Source organism: Epinephelus lanceolatus, chromosome 20 (genome assembly GCF_041903045.1).
Source record: "Epinephelus lanceolatus isolate andai-2023 chromosome 20, ASM4190304v1, whole genome shotgun sequence".
NCBI lineage: Eukaryota > Metazoa > Chordata > Actinopteri > Perciformes > Serranidae > Epinephelus > Epinephelus lanceolatus.
In genome coordinates this window covers 6,193,925-6,211,981 of record NC_135753.1, presented here as the reverse complement: position 1 = coordinate 6,211,981, position 18,057 = coordinate 6,193,925, and the positions used below count along the sequence as shown (strand labels likewise).

General features: G+C 37.8%; 1 protein-coding gene across 4 annotated transcripts in view; it reads right to left on the bottom strand.

The window, feature by feature from the left end:
• Window positions 1–8,303: 8,303 nt before the first annotated feature.
• rreb1a (ras responsive element binding protein 1a) overlaps window positions 8,304–18,057 on the bottom strand; it is a 98,558-nt gene continuing 88,804 nt past the window's right edge. For all 4 annotated transcript variants that reach the window (XM_033638962.2, XM_033638963.2, XM_033638960.2 and 1 more), the window contains 3 exons: window positions 17,803–17,930; window positions 16,047–16,767; window positions 8,304–15,216 (listed from right to left, as the gene is read on the bottom strand). In XM_033638962.2, the coding sequence (XP_033494853.2) occupies window positions 14,555–15,216; window positions 16,047–16,767; window positions 17,803–17,930 (1,511 nt within the window). In that variant the 3' untranslated portion in view covers window positions 8,304–14,554. The remainder of the gene's footprint in view (window positions 15,217–16,046; window positions 16,768–17,802; window positions 17,931–18,057) is intronic.

Below are 18,057 nucleotides of genomic sequence, written 5' to 3'. Positions count from 1 at the left end.
CTTCAGGAACGAGTTCTGAAACCCAGAAATGAGTTAACATTTTTGCTCTCCCAGTCCCCTTGTCAAAAGTCAGTGGGATTTTTGAATGGGTTTTTGGTTAGATGCCTGAAAAAAGGTCTGTGGTTACACAAGCAAAGGAGAATTTGATGTTTTGTTCTATGTCATAAAATATGTTGGTAAATTCCCCACTCCTCAATTTTTAGGTAATGTGACTGTACTGTAGTTCATTTATAGCCTCAAGTGAGCTTATCTATTGCATTTAGACTTTTACAAATCATTTGTGAAGATTATCTCACTGAACAAAATGTGCAGGTGTCATATACTTTTGTTTGCCACAAATCTTATTTTCTACAATAATCCAAAATCCAGTGGAATAATCCCACAGGCTTTTTGACAAGCCAGGGTGACACTAACTTCCCCATAGGTGTACAGAAAAACATCATCCCTGTAGCACTCCAGCTGCTCTTTAAGTGCTGAAAAACTGGTGAAGTTACTGACATGATTCTCAAAGATGTCAGTAACTTCAAGTTATCTTAAAGTTACTTTGAGGTTTCTTAAGGATTTACTCACTGTAACACACAATGTGATTCTAGGTATATAAATTTCCTGTCTCTGGGTTTTGCTCTTGCTACAAGTATTGATGTCTTGATTCAGCTGTAATATGTATCATATAATATCATCCATACAGTTTACCAGATTGTTTAGAGGACCAAGGTCATCACAAGAAATGTACAGCTGTGTATCATCTGCATATGGATGATAGGATATACTATGTTTCTTTATAATGTTGCAAAGTGGAAGCATGTACAAAAAATAACCTAACCTATCCCTAGCCCTTGGCCTGGTTCATTCGGCTCATCCCTAGTTAATCTGTTCAATCTCTTAATATATTTCATACACATTTATCGATTTATTTGTCAGTTTTATTGATAGAATTATGGCCCATCTAGCCTCGATGCAGGTGTAACACTTAAATAAATTGAATTAATATTAAGGCAACAAGATGTAATTAAAATGAATACCACATAGATGATTTTTAAAAATCATAAATCATACAAAGACATTTTTTTTAAAACTGCTTTTTCTGTTCAATGTTCTGTATTTAGGCAAACTGAATGTAACACATTTCGGCTTATTTTCCCAATCCCGTTTTAGAGTTGAAGACCTAAACAAAGTCAAGATACAAACAATCTGGTAAAGACTGTGAGTCCAAATAAACTTTAAACACTAGTTTACATCACTTGTTCCTAACGCATTTCTAAATTCTGTTTTAGAGACGAAGAATGCAGAAGACCTAAATAAAGTCAAGACTAGTTTATAGCTTCATTAACAATGAGCCAGTCTCTTTAAAGGAAATGGCCACTTTAGAATGAAAATATACAGAAACTATTTACTCATGCCGACAAGAAGTCCAGTGTAGTGTTTTAATCCACAAAACTCATTCGGGGTATCTGAGGGTAACAGCTAGCCGGAATAACAGCTACACTTTAAGTGCATGGAACCCACATTTTGAAAATGTAATAAAACTCCGCTAATGCATTTCAAAAACGTCAGAACGGCTCATCCGTTGTAATCCAAGTGTCCTGAAGCCGTGACATGCAAAATTGACTTGAAAAGACGTAATTTATTCCACTTTTATAGCATAATTTCTCACTGTGGTCAGTTAGCCTGCCCTGCAGTCATGCTGCGTTTACATGGCAACTCGTGTGAGACTAGCTGATGGCTAGTGGCAGAGCCCTACGGCACTGGCTAGTGGTGGTGCTAGTCTCGAGTCTCGCGCGAGTTGCCATGTAAACACAGCACGCCTGCAGGGGCATGAGGGTGAGTAAGTACTATATTTGTATTCTAAAGTGGCCATTTCCTTTAACACTAACAAACACATTTCAAAGACTTGCAGGTTGGGACATTATGGGATGGCCAAGAGTGTGTTACTGTGGTTAAAAAAAAATAAAATAAAATACACTGCACACAAAATGTCCAACTCCATAATATACATTAAAAATAAAATATTTGAAAATGAATTAATTCTGTTTGGGCAGAACTTTAGAATGCTAATTTGCATATTCTTAGTTCTAGTTTTAGATTTGAGCCATCACATTCTGTGTGCTGTAGTTTGTTCAACGGCAGACCACAGAAACACTATCATCAGTACATAGTCTACAGATATCAGCAGTTGTTCGTGTCTTCAAATAATTGTGTTTGAGACTTTGACACAATGTCCTCTGAGATGTCGCAAGACTGGATAACTGTCCTCAGAAAAACATCAAGGTAAGTCTGAGGTGACTCAAATGACAGCTTTTGTTGTGTGTTATTTGCAGTATGGTGGTCCTGTGTTGTGGCTTGATAGAAACTTTTATTTAGGGTACTTTACCTAAATTTAAAAGTTCTCTACTTGCAGAATGTAGTGTGTTTTAAGAACTAAGCATCTTTTTTTTACTTCCTGTCACCTCTACAATAACATTACCTTCGCCTCTGATCTTAATGATCAAAGTGCTAGTTAACGTTACTTCACTTTTCACCATTTGTTTTTTGCTCAGTTTTAAAGCAAGGTTAGCTAGCCAGCTAGCCAGCTAGCCTAGTTAGCTACTAAAATGTGGAAAAGCACCGTCAAGATTATGCTGATCTGATCAGCTCTAAAGAGCTTTACTGCATGTTTTGGCAAGGTGGTGTAGATCAGTTACTTTATTTCTGGCAGCTCTTTAAAGCACTGAGAGTAAAAGACAGCCATAGTGATGTAGCGTTAGCTAAGCTCTGACAATGAGGCTAAATTTGGTGCTATATTGAGTGACTAAAGCTAACCCTGGCAACAATTTTTCTGAGGCACTGAGGTAATCATAAAAATGATCAAAAACACTATGTACCAAAACAAATGGTATTAACAAGATACAAAGCTAATTGTAAAATGTGTAGTAACATAAACTAAATTAAAAAAAGCTATGGACAGAAACAACAGTAATAATGTTACTGTGGAGTTGACAGGAAGTAAACAGGCAACACTTTTCACACTTAGCTTTGTAACTTAGATGTTGTTAATAGTATTTACCGTTCATTTTTGTATTAAGTGTTTTATTAATTTTTATAATCAGCTTAGTCTCTAAAAAGTTACCCGTTAGCTAAAATTAGTCACTGAGTGTAGCATCAATATTAACCTGATTTTTGGAGCTTAGCTAAGATTAGGTTGCTTTTTTTGCTCTTTTTCATGCCCAGTGCTTGGAAGAGCCATCAAAAATATTAAAGTGACTGGTGTACACTGTTGTGAAAGTGAGCAGTAAAGTTTTATAGAGCTGACCGCCTTCCCCATAAACTTGACAATGATTTTCTTCATTTTAGTAGTTAGCTAGGCTAGCTGACTGGCAAATGCTATTTTAAGACTTTAAGCATAGGTGTGGGCAAAATATCAACAGGACTGGAAGACAGTTTAATACTGCCCACCAGCTCAGTAAGATCTTGCAGGGAAATAGGTTAAATAGATTCCAAAATTGATGGCCGAAAAGTATAAGTGGCAATGTGAGTAAGAGAGGGAGTAATGCTAGCTCGGACATTATCAGTCTTATAAAAGTGACAGAAAATTACTGTAGTTCTTACTGACCGCACAGGTACATCCGGAGGTGCAGAAGTGACAATGTTTACTATTATGCTATGCTATGCGTTTACTATTGGAAATGAGATTGGCAAAATAGGAAACCCCCGCATCTTTAATCATTTTGTTTAGCTCAGTTAAAAGGTCTTTGTAATTAAGCCAATTAACATGAAGCTTGGTGGATATTCACAGTTGCTCTGGCCTCCGGCATTTATGCTAGACACATTGAATGGTGTCGCTTAGCAGGAGGATGAATTAACAAAGCGGATCAATCGCATTTTAAAAGGTGCCACTTCACCCAAAACAGAGGAGCAATGTGTCTTAAAGGTCTGGATTAAACAATCAACACTACATTTGGTTAGCACTCTCGCCTCACAGCAAGAGGGTTGCCGGTTCGATCCCGGGCGTGGGAGCCCTTCTGTGCGGAGTTTGCATGTTCTCCCCGTGTCAGCGTGGGTTCTCTCCGGGCACTCCGGCTTCCTCCCACAGTCCAAAGACATGCAGATTGGGGACTAGGTTAATTGATAACTCTAAATTGTCCATAGGTGTGAATGTGAGTGTGAATGGTTGTTTGTCTCTATGTGTCAGCCCTGCGATAGTCTGGTGACCTGTCCAGGGTGTACCCTGCCTCTCACCCGATGTCAGCTGGGATAGGCTCCAGCCCCCCTGCGACCCTCAAGAGGATGAAGCGGTTAGAAGATGAAGATGAATTTTTTCTGACAAGATAACTTGTGGGCTCAACAATAAAAAACTTTCTGGACTTAAGGGTACCACATGGAACCGTACAGTACCGCGTGTTTACATGCTCTCTTAAGGTTTTGTCTTGCCTTTATATTTACATTAGGTAGTGTACTCTGGGCTTGTCACGTTAATGTCAAACAGTTCAGTACAATTTCATTTGTTTATTCATCTCCATATATAAAAGTTGTCAGTAGTTTATGACTTATGACTCCCTCAATAATATTCAAGAAGTTTACTCAAAAGAACTTCGTAAATGTTTACTAGGTTCAAAGACGTGGCATGTCAATTCTGGTGTCCAAAGCATATTTATAATATTAAAAATATATAAATATTTCAAAACACTACATTATGTTACTCAACTCTCCCCTCTTTACTTACTCATATGAGTATTCACTATAAGAAATGAAAATTTAAGGAGCTATTGAGCTCAAAAGTACCAAACTGTCCTTCCTGGGTAACGTCCCCGCTTAAATCTAAGTACTAAAATATGCAAAAAATGTCAGAGATCTTAATAAAAGGATTAATTATCTACTGGGGCATAATTGTGTTAATGTTTGCAATGACATCTGCAAATATAGTAACAATGCTAAGCTTATTTACATTTTAACGCAAGAAATACTTTTGTCTCCATATTTGGATTTCCATAATGTTCTTCCTGGGTGTAACAGACTATAGTGGCTATATATTACCATATTTTGATTTGGATAGTCATGTGACAGACTGTTGCATCAGCCAGAAGATTCTGAAGGACCCCCAAAACACATTACAAGGTCAAAAAGTCTCTCTTAAAATGTTGATATTTTGACCTTTTCGGTCACTGGTGCGATATGTCCTCAAATAATGTGTCTTTCTGGATAACGCTAATAAAACATTTATGATGTTTATATATTCGAAAACTACCTATTTCATGTGAAATATGATACTGATGCGTTGAAGTATAAGTTATAGTTTTCCACAGTAGGCCTAGTTAAAGCCTGATTAGAAAAGGAAAAGTGTTTTTTTGTCCTTCCTGGATAACGATATGTCCTCCCTGGATAACAAAGATCTTCTGTTACCCAGGACATGTCCTCTGTTATCCAGAGTGGACATGTTTATCAATACAGATTTGTATTAGTATCTGTAGCTTTTTAGGCATTGACTTGATATTGTTATATTATATTAATAACAATATTATGTTTTTTTTTTTTTTTAACTTTTATGGTATTTTCTGTTATTTATCTTAAATTCATCTGATTCAATGAACACAGGCCATTATCATAGATTTTTGTGAAGTTATTGTCCAAAAATGAACCAATAATAATGCTATAATCTAATATTTATGTTTTTAATAAGGTTTTAGTACAGTTTTTGATGTTTCAGGGTCAGTTTTGTTCTTCCAGATGCCGCTGTCTAATAAAGAGAGGCAGAGACTATACAGGGCTAGGAAGAATGCTGATCCACAAGCTAGGGCTGAGTATCTTGAGGAAAAGAGAGCAAGGTATTGTGATTTAGTGAAGGCAGATCTGTAAAAAGGAAAAAAAATATCAAAATAGGTTTACACGCATTGCAAAAGGCTTAGATGTTTTAGTTAACCCTCTTGTTATTTTGTGGGTCAAATTGACCCATTTCAAAGTTTAAGAACACATAAAACATGTTTTTATTAAGTTTTGGAGCATGAAACCGTTTATGCTGGACTTGATTAGTGTAATGAACATGTAAATGAAAATGACTACTGACACAGCAGTGATAATGGAGGAAGGGTAAAAATATCACATTTCTTGCAAATCGAGACACAAAAGAAGAGAATGACAGCCCAGGAGGCTCTGGAACATATCCTTGATCAGGACAGTGAAGTTGAGGAGGAATTGTCTGAAAATGAAGATGATCTTGAGATCAACTCTGATCATGATGATGAATTTTCAGACCATCAACTCCAAGAGAAACATTCATATCAGAAAATGGCCAAATAGAATATTGAATGCCTCATTTTTGCCAGTGTATTAAAAGAAATCAGTTTGAAAGTTATTTTTTAATGAAAAACGAGTGAATTCTCCCAAGTAAACCATGATCTTTAAGGGGTGAAACACCTGATTACATTAAACAATGATTACATTAATGTCAACTGAGCTAATGATAATGTTTATAGAGAAAAATATATTTATCTCCGCCAAGGAGGTTATGTTTCCGCTGGCGTTGTTCTGTTTGTCTGTTTGTTCATTTGTCTGTTTGTATGTTTGTTTGTTTGTTTGTTTGTTTGATGTCTGCAAAATAACTCAAAAAGTTAAAAACGGATTTTGATGAAATTTCCAGGAAAGGTGGATAATGGGACAAGGAACAGATGATAAAATTTTGGTGGTGATCGGTTGAAGCAAAATGGATAAAATAATAAATAAAGTCTATGGTCTGACAGCCTCAGCAGCAATTAAGACGCTGAAAATAGCGCCATCTGGTGGCAGGAAAGCACATCTCATTCAACTTGCTAAATATTGTTAAATTCTAAAGTTGAAATTAATGTTCTGTGTTGGAAAAAAGACTGTGAAAAATACAAAAAAAGATTATATTCTGTGTTGGTACAAAATAAAAACGAAGTAAATACACCACAGTGTCTCCATGGTGAAGGCATATATAACCTAATAATGATAGTGATGCAAATAACCTAATTGTGATGCTGGCTGCAAAATCTGATGCAGAATGGGAGGGAATATCACCTACTTGGCGGAGGTCTGCATTCTCTGAGTGCTTTTCTAGTTTTCAACTACTTTCAGATGGTTAAATACCCACCGGGTCAATTTGACCTGGGAACATCATTGCATTACTTGATAAATGAGTTACATTGTTGCATGAAATGAAAGATTAACAAAACATCTTTTCAGATCTTTAACAGCTGTCAGTCTCTTAGTATTATGTATGTTTGTTGAAAAAATGATGTTGCTGAGACAGCCTTTAATGGTAATTACTTTGAAATCTTGCAGTATGTCATTCCGGATAACAGCATGTCATTCCGGGTAACAATGACAGTCAAGTAATTTAACCCAGATTTTCATGTTATATTACTCAATCATGTTTCTTGAGTTGAGGATACAATAACAACCCTTTTACCTTTACTATAAAACATTTTAAGACATTTTCCATCTTTTTCTCTTTTTGGCATGGAACATTGTGTGATCAACAGCAATTAATGAACCCATTTCAGTATAAATATCCAAATATATTACATTAATTGTGATGAAAATGTTGTTTTCTGAGCAGTAATTGTTTGTTGAGCTCTAACTATAATTATCTATAAACTTTTATATGCCAACAATGGTAGACATTTTAATTAATTTTCAATTCTATTCCCGTTACCCAAGAAGGACATTTTCCATGGAATTATCCATATGACTGACTGAAAAATGTTAATTGCATTTTTAAAACTGATTCTTTTTGTTGAGTTATATACAGAACACTCTAATAAAGATAGAAAGTGCCTAAATTGGCATTTTTAGCCAATTTGATTTATTTTCAATTTTCAAATCCTTATTCGTCTTTGACCCACTAATTAAAATTAAAATACACTGCTATCAGGTCTTTTAGTTAGCTGACCATGCAAAAATGTGAAATTTGTTAACAGGCAAGAATACAATTCAACATTTACCTTAAGTAATAACTGCATTATTCTTTCCAGAAAATTAAATTACAGACATGGACATCTTTTGACACTTTTTACATTAGTTATACAGTACACATTGCACTGTCCATATAATAGTTATGTTTCTTATTTGCTAAAATGCTGTAACAGTATCATTTCCCACTGCAATTAATAAAGTCATTCATCTGTCTAAAGTAAGATTACAAAACCTTCTTGTCTAAAATGCATTTTTAAATTTTCTTTTTTAAATTTTGGACTGTTGTAAACTACTTCAACTCCTAGATCTGCCTGATTAAATGCTGCTTATGGAAGCAGTGGTGTTTACAACAGTGTAAAGAAAGACAAAAACATGGACCACATTTGATTCACACACCCTTACTTAATATAATCTTTATTGCTTTTTCTTATTGGGTTGAATACAGAACAGGTTTACATCGCTTGACTTTGTGAAACACTGTCATGTTTTACAAACAGCAGGAGGAGGAGAGGACAGACGAGGGGATGGAAGGAAGGATGGAAACACAACCACAGAAATGTTTTGCTTGTGTTAATGCTTTCTGATTGAGGTCCAGCATCTGTGTGTGTTTGTGAGAAGAGGAGGGATGTGTTTACATTTCCTCCTGACGTTCCCTTTGACCTCTGACCAGGACAGGAAGTGAAACTGAGCGTTAAACCAAGACAGGAAGCAGTTTCAGGTTTGAACCAAATGAGAGAGTGAGAGGGGAGGACAGAACAAAAAATGTCAAAAAATATTCTGGCTATAAAATGCCAAAAATCCACCGACATCTTTTTTCTGTTAGGCTATGACGAGTTCACAGTCAAGTGCTAAATGTAGTGATTGACAGTTCTGACTCATTATTTAACAAAAAAAAAAAAAAAAAGACAAAATAATCAGGACTTGGAAAGAGTTGCAACTCAGGAAATAAGAACATGAAGCATTTCGAATAATGGATTTGTGAAAGACCCTGAGAGCGAGATTATATATATTTTCATATTTATATTTATATATATGTGTGTGTGTGTGTAGCGCGAGAAGAGATGGAGAAAAGAGAAATCATCCATAATTGAAAATTAGATTAACATGCAAAAAACTAACCTAAAACTCACCCTTTAACTGAACACAATGGATTTTCACAGTTTTATACGCATTTATATGTCATAGAGAAAAAAATAAACACAACAAAAATCATTTCTCAGCCAAACTAGAAATAAACAACAACAGAACCAAGAGACCCAGACAGTCTGTTCTCATATACAGGAGATCTACATAAAGCTTTTTGGATTCAGAGGGATTCTTATTGCTAGTCCGATTCGCACCCCGGCCCCCCGCGACCTACAGCAAGCCGGTTAGTCCACAACACAAACCATCAGTTCCTCAAAACAGTTCTGCAGCATATTTGTGATATTTTTAATACATGGCTTCTTCTCAAGTCATTGTAGAAACTAATTTGCACCAGAACACATAAACACACACCTGGGCTCCAAATAAATACATTTAAAAACAGTCCACATGCATTCGAATGGAAGTCCAGTATTCATATGGCCGTGCACGCACACACACACACACACAAACACAAACACACACACACACACGTACGTTAACGCATATTACCGAGGGAGAGGGATGTACAGATAGAGCTAACAAAACATAAAACAGTTGAGAGAGAGAAAGAGAGAGTTTCTTCACAGATATGAACAGTTCTGAAAAAAATGTCAACTGTCTAAATGAGTAACTCATAATTACAATTTTATTCAAAATTTGGACTCTTTTTGAGTGAAGACTATTTCCAATTAGCATTCAGTAGTAGCTGACTCTCACTAGCACGTCAGTGTTAGAATGTATTTTATTTTGGGATTTCCTGATTAAGCTTTTTTTTCCATGTAGACTCTAGACTGCAAAATAAATAAATTTCAATCGATTTGCCATGATCAGTGGATTCACAGGAGTATATCCGCACAAATTCTTTCAATTTACAACTTTGACATGCAGAAAGACTTTTGCCTGATTGAATTAAGGGAAACTGAAAGCAAAATGAAATGCATATTTGACCCACTGACCAATAGTGAACCATTTTGACAGTTATTAGCTGAAAAAAAAAATCTGGGCTTTGTTAATGTATTGTTTCATTGGCAACCGAGCTAACAGTTAGACAAATGGGTATTTCTGCAATTACTGCTACTGACTAGCTGTAGCATGTTCCTGGCAGGCTAGTATGTTACAAAAGAATCAGATTAGCCATGCGAGTACACACTAAACCTCTATCACCAACTATTTCACGAGGTACTACAACTGCTTTAAAAAAAACCCTCAAATCCTCCCAGTGGGTTTTATGGACTTTTTAAAGCTAGACATCCTCATGTTACCTCAAAAAATTAATGCCAGATCACTGTTCATGTTTGGTGACTCTATCGTTTGCTGCTGAAAACTACAAAGACTGAGTTGTGAGCAAATTTTGGGATTCCGGGTGGTATTGGGGAGTAATTACTCCCCTTACTTAAGCAGCCATTTTTTATTGCTTTTTATGCTCATTTTGCAATTACAATTACAATAGAATTTGCATTTTGCACTGCTTTGTACCAGGCATTAGCCTACGACCAAGAAGGAGCAAGGAAGTGTTGAAGCAACAAAGGAGTCATCTTTCTGTCCACTTCTGATCAAAAGCAAAGGTTTTGGATGCCTTTGGAGATTTTTTGATTTGGAAAAACTGAAATTGCTTTAGGAAAATCTTAAAACACGCTCCTGCTCAGTGCTGGGACTCAAAACTTCAGGGGTTCTGAACCTGACAATCTGGTTGAAACTCTCTCTCTCTCTGCTCTCTTGATTGTGTCGCGATATTCCACTGTAGTAGTACTAGTAGTAGAAGTAGTAGTAGTAGTAGTTTTGGAAGTTGTTAGTGCCAGTTCACAGCAGCATCCAGTTAGTCAGTCAGTCCAGTTGTGGTTGTTCAATAATTCTCGCTGTTAAACTGACTAGATGACTTTACTGTTGCTGCCTTACAGTTCCATTATGAGCCGCTGAGGTTCGATTTGTTTTTGATTATGAGGTTGCTTGATCTCAAAAAAAAAAAAAAAGAGACGAAAATGTACAAGAAGAAAAATTAGCTATATTCATCTTCACACGACAAAGAAAATGCACATGCACACTACCCGTCCCCTCTGGTCGTGATATCAGGATCAACAATACATGATCAGAAATCCAACGCCCTTTTCTGTTGTGGAAATGTCTGGTTGGGTTTGTGCGAGGGGGTGGAATTAGCCCTTTAACTTGTGTTTGTTTGTGTGTGCAGCAGGGTAATACAGTTCAGGAACACCCCCCCCCCCCCCAAACTACCCATCCATTCGTCTGTCCCTTGATTGATTCATTCATCCATCCATCCATCCATCCATCCATCCATCCCTTTCACCCTGTCATTTAGCTCCTTCTGGAGATAACACGGAGATTAAACTGAGGGGTTTACTTAAAAAAAAAAAGAAAAATCCATTTTCCATTTGAAAATTACAACTGATTGTCTCTACTACCCAATTCATAAACATGTCTTCAGGTAGGCCTATCTGACCACTCAGTTAAAGTGTTACTAAAAAACAGCTGAAGTTTATGTCACGTAGAAATGCAGAAAAAGGGTTTTTTTTAGCTCTTCTCTTTGTCTCTGTATAGACACGAAAGAGCTTCAAGTCCTCAAATTGGCTTTCATGTAAAAGAAGACAGGGCTAGAAAAGGACAAACAGTACTAAAGCAATCCAGGGCCAACTCTAGACACTAAGATAATACTGGAGGGAGACTAGCTTGACCTGCCATTAGCTAGAACTGCAGTTGACCAACTTAGCGATGTGTTAACTTAACTGACTTATCTGGTCTGATCAGCAAGCCCAAGCTAGCATGCTTTTTTACCCTGTAGCTGGTGTATGGAGATAGATTTGGATTTATTTATGTGAGGACAGACATCGACAATCCATATGTTAATGTCTAAATTGTAAATATAAAACCACTCCCACAAATACACAAAAAGTTTGTAAACACATAATATTTGCAAATACCAAACAGATCTGCAAATACACACATTTCAAAAATTAAAAGACAGTGTGCATAAAATGCAAATCTGCAAGTGTAGAATTAAGATGCTCAAATAAAAACTGGATTCACAAACATCTGTTCAAAAGTTGTACATGATAAGAAGGAACTCACAAATGGTTTTCATTTATTTGTAAATTGAATATATTTTTCTTATTTGTGGTATTTGTTTCTGTACTTGCAGATTCGTTTAATATTTGCAAAATAGTTTTTGAGTTTACAAATCTTTTTCGTATTTATGGAAGGTGTTTTTTATTCACAAATAATATTGAGCCAAATCTATCTCCTTATTGATATCTTGGGGCCTACTATACAAAGCTCTGGCTAATGGCTAAAGCTAGCTTGAGCTAACTGACCATACCAAACAAGGTAACCAAGCTATCCACTGTCAGCCTGGTTAAGAAGTATGGTCTGATCAGTTAGCCCTAGCTAGCATGTGTTTTTACGCTGTCATTGATGTCCTAGGGCCCACAAATCAAAGTTCTGACTAATGGCTAAAGCTAACTGGCGTTAACTGACCGTATTTTGGTTGATATCTAAGGCCCCCCTGCGAAAGGTCAGGCTGTGACAATGACAAGAGCTAGTTACAACTAACAAACACACCACCAGTTAACTGAGCTAATCCATGGTCAGCTTGATTAAGTTGTATGGTCTGGTCAGTTAGCCCTAGTTAGCATGTGTTTTGAGCCTGCAGTTGATATATTTAAGAGCCTACTGCACCAAAGCTCAGGCTAATGATGAGCTGGACTAACTGGCCATGTTAGAGAAATTAAGGCATCTGCAGTTTTGTAGCTAAGCCCTAGTTAGCTTGAGTTTGGTGTTAGCCCTTTTATAAGCTGTAGCGAAGACTAAGCACTGTTTATCTTAAGGCTCATTGTGCAGACCAGATTAGCAATGACTTAGCCCTTGCCATTTCTATTTTACACTGTTGTTGATACTGAGTTAGCCTTGGTTAGCTGTTAAGTTAGTCTTGGACATTTTGCAAGCCAAGCAAATAACAACTTAAACATGTTAACCTTGACTAGCTGAAGCCATGCTAATGAGTTAGCCCCAGCTAGCTCTGATTTGGCCCACAGTAGAAACCAGGCTAGCAAAGAATTAGCCTTGCTAGCCCTGTTTAGGAAGACATAGGATTTAAAGGGTTGCCTACAGAGCTGCTCATCTGTTGTTTTAATGGTTGCAGTTAAGAAGCAGAAGTTGAGGTAAACTGAACCTGGGTAACATGTTAGCGGCAATGTATGTTAGCACGCCAGAGGCCCTGTAATAAACCCTAAATGAACACTAAGGGGCGATGATGAGAGACAGGTGGGGGTCACACACATTCATACACAACAAAAAATTTGATTTGTTCAGTTATAAAAAAATCCACAAAACACAAGAATTCCTCTCCCTACACCTAAATGTCACTGATAATCGCACACACACAAAAAAAAGGAAAAAAAAAAAAAAAAACTCTAGCATCACGTGCCACATTTTCAACTCTCTGTACAAACATGGAATCAACTGAGAATGATTATGAATGAGAAAGTATTAACACACAAACCAACTCACAGGGTGGCTTTGAGGGATAAAGGGATCAATAGTGTGATGGGTTTTTAAAAAACAAACAAACATGGAGAGCACAAACTGATCAACACTATATCCACTCTTTCAGGAGTTCTTTTTCACACAGAAATGTGATGCGACTTTGACAAGTTCATGAATGTTTTTGTGTGTTTAAGCCAGCTGAGAGACGGGGGATCAGTGCGGAAGCGAGCCGAAAGGACGACGAGGTGTTGACCTTTCTTGTGTTTTCCAGTTACAAAAAGCTTCCTTTGTCGCACAGTAAGAGACGACCACCAGCCACCAATGGAAGTCGTCATTTTGCTGGTGAATCTGAGTTCAACCAGCCACGTTGGCAACCTACCAGCCTTCACCTCCCCACTCTTGATTTTTATCCAAAATATCTCAATGGCTAGTGAAGCCGGAGGAGTGGCTGGTGAATTTTGGAAAGCTGCTGTGGCTGGTGGAGAAGAAAAATTTCCCACCCTGACAAGTTCGCTCTCAAATCCAAAGCTGGTTCAAATCTTAAAATTGGATTGTTCAGTCTCTGTTTTGTGGCCGGAGCCCAGCTGTGATTTAAATACAGAAGAATTAACGCAGATACCGACAATCTATCTCAGTCTTTTTCTGTCCCTCTGTGTCTCCTAAGTTGATCATCAATTCTCAAACAGAATCTAGCACAATAATAAATCATAACTTTATTCTTTTTATTGCTGAAATATAGATTCCCCGCACAAAAATAGTAATGCAAATCATTGTCATCATAAAAAGCTATAAAAATTAGATCCATCCTCCGTAATAATGCAGATAAAGATATAGCAAAAAACATCTCTTAGAAGTAGGACTAGTAGTAAGGCACTTCAAGAAAACGAGGTTTTCGTCTTTCTATCAAAAAAGTTTTCCGGGCTGGTTTTTGCATCATCATCATCATCATCATCATCATCAATGGTGTAGCATCTTTCCGGCATATGGCACTGTGGTGACGTTGGTTTAGACAGCCAGGAAGAGTTTCCCCTCAATCTACCCCCACCAGAGGAGGCTCTCCGTTGGGGAGGATGTGCTCCAGAGGGGGCTTAGCGTGGATCTCCAGCAGCCCCTGGATGAAGCCCTCTGCAGGGGCAGCTGCCACGGACTCCCCTGGCAGAGAGCTGGAGGATGAGGAAGAGGGGTCTTTGGAGAGGTTTGAGTTGGGCGTCGATTTCAGGTCGTCGCTAGTAGTTGGCTTTGTCTCAGTAGCTTGTTTGCTGGGAGCCGTGTCAGCGGAGGGTTGTTGTGTCACAGACTCTGCAGAGAGTTTAGATTTTTCCTCAGCGTCTTCAGAAGCGACGGCCGTTGATGGTTCTGAATTTGCACAGGACTCCACTTGTTTTGCAGGGCTTTCTTCCTCCAGTGTGGCTGATTCTGCTCCATCACCCTTCTCACCCTCCTCTTTCATGTCCTCCTCCTCCAGCTCCTTGCCCCCTGCAGCGCCACTACCACACTCGCTCTCGTTTTCCGAGGGCGGGCAAGTGGAGGGTGGGGTCTGGGTGCAGGAGTCTCCATCCTCGCTGGCGTCGTCGTTGGCAGCCGAAGCTCCGTCAGCCCCGCGGGGCTTCAGGTGGATCCTTTGGTGGCGGACAAGGCTGTGCTTTAGGGTGAAAGTCCTCTCACAGGTTTGACACTGGTAAGGTCGCTCACCTGGAGGGGCACAGAAGGAGGAGGGATTTATACAGAGAAAGTAGATCCACAACATAAACAAAAAGGAAAAATAGTTCATGTAAGCCGACAAATAATAATGAATTAACAAAGACATGCATGAAAATATGAATACAGCAACAGGGCACTGTGTGTCAACAAAACCTTAAAATAATAGGAATTTAAAAAAAAAAAAAATCAAATAATGAAATTAAAGATATCATTTAAAATAAACAAAATTCAAAATTAATAAAATAAATGTTCAAGTAAAAAATAAATACTGAAATTACAAGAAAATAAAATCAAACAAAATGCAATTAAAAGAAACTGATGGGGGAAAAAAAATCAATAAATGCTGAAAAATGCTATAAATGAGTATAAAATTAATAATTATGGTAGAATAATAAAGACATGCAGGAAAATATAAATACAGTGATGTAACACTGTATCAACAAAACCTTAAAATAATAGGAATTAAAAAGTAAATAAAAAAATAAAATTAAAGAAATAATTAAAAATAAATCATACAAAATTAAAATGTATACAATGCTAAAATGTTAAAGCAAAACAAATATACTGAAAGTTCAAGAAAATAAAAACAAAAAAAGTTACTTTCAAGTGAGAGAAACAAGAAAAAAAAACTTAAAATGATGATAATAATATAATAATAAAAATGGTAAAAACAAATTTAACCATTTGAAAAAATAAGACAAAAAATAAAATTGAAATTAATTAATGTAAAAATTTAAAATTGCAACAAATTGAATAAACTTTACATAAATATACATGTATAACAAAGGAATAAAATATAAACATATAAATGAATTGGATACCTGTGTGTGACCTTGTGTGTCTGGTCAGGTCCTGCAGAGACCAGAATCTTTTTCCGCAGACGGTACAGATCTTCTTCCTCTTGTCTACTCGTCTTCCTGACCCCTCTCCTCCCTCTAAACTCTTTGGTTCTGACGCCTCCTCGTCGCTCCTCTCCTCCTTCTCCTTTTCCTCCTCCTCCGACTCCCCGCTCTCTCCTCCCTCACTCTCACCTCCCCTCCCTCCTGCTTCCTCCACCTCCATCTCCATCTTCTGCTCCTCCTCTTTCTCCTCCTCTGATGATCTGGCGGTGTTGCTCTCCATCACCTCCTCTTTCACCGGTGGGTTCTCCTCCACTGGCGCCGGGGTTGGCGTCTCCTCTGAGAGGTGTGCCCTTTCGTGGCGAGCGAGGGTGGTGGCATAGCGGAAGCTCTTCTTACACACTCGACATACATGTTTGTACTCCGGCTGCTGCTTCGCCACAGGGCTGCTAGAAGAGGAAGAGGAGGAGGACGAGGAGGAGGAGGTTGTAGCACCTTTCTCCTTCTCTTGACTCTCTGTTGCTACCTGTGGGGCAGAGGTAGAGGATGATGAGGAGGATGAGGAAGAGGATGCAGGCTGGGGGGGTTGTTCTTCCTGAGCGGGGCTTGAGGATGTGGAGAGCTTGAAGTCGATTAGCTTTTTGCCAAAGTTCAGGTCCAGACTTTTGTTGCTGTGGCAGTCATCATCATCTGTGCTCTCCACCTGCAGGAGACATTCAAGGAGGTTAAATCAACAGTGACTGGACATGTGGATGGAAGATTTTTGACACAGAATTCACTCCAGATCCTGTTTCTTTGGCGTATGAATTCTAGAGTCATGTCACAGTGACTTTGACCTTTAACCACCAAAATCTTATGAGTTCATTGTTGAGTCCAATTGGACATGTTTGCAAAGTTCCCCCAAGGCGTTGCTTCACAAAAATGAGACGGTCACAAGGTCAACATTGACCTTGACCTCTAACCACCAAAATCTAAAAATTAATTGTTGAGTCCAAGTGGAAGTTTGTGCCAAATTTAAAACAACTTGCTCAAGGCGTTCTTGAGATACCACGTCCACTAGAATGTGATGGATGAGGTCACAGTGACCTTGACCTTTGACCACCAAAATCTGATCAGTTCATCGTTGAGTCCAAGTGGACGATTTTTGCTAAATTTGAAAATCTCTCAAGGTATTCTTGAGTTATCCTGTTCATGAGAATAAGACGAGCAGACAACCTTAAAAACATAACGCCTTCGAAGCATAAAAATGTAAAATATATCTGTTTTTAAGTAAAAAGATCATTACAATGTGTAAAATAACAAAAAAATAATGCACAAAAGTATGAAGAATATGTGCACTAATAGTCTTTAAGATGGACTTAAGGAATCTGATTTTGGTTTGTTTTGTTACAGCTGTTGAGGAATAAATTCTCACTTCAACTGTGTTTCTAGGAACTAATAAAGAAGTGTTTCTACACACACACTTAAGCAACTGTGTTACAGTTGGTTTTCTCCTATAAGATGGTTCCTTAAATGCCAGATAATCAATAAAACTGATTGACTGATTGATTGATTGATAATTTCTTGGACATAGTATACATATAACCAGGTTCCTTGTTTCACTTGTATGCATGTGTAAGAGACATCTGATCCCTTACAAGTTACATCAGTGCATGTGAACTCGTACTCTAATTACCTGTGAAACCTGTTTTCTCTGAGTGACTATAAACATTGTGCAGGGAAGCTCAGGTAGCATTACCTTGTTGCTGTTGCTCTGTGGAGGCTGTTTTCCCTGTGCTGCTCTGGTCTCTGGAGCCCTCTGCTGGTCTGATTGCTCTGTGGTTTCTGTCTCCTGCTGCTCGGCACAGCTGGCGGCTGGACTGCAACCTGCAGCACAAACCAACATCTGTTAGTATCATCCGAGTACATATACATGCATCAGAAATGGAGCAAAATATAATTGAGTTTCTGTAATACAAATAACTTCACATATGACATCTAACTCTCACTTTTT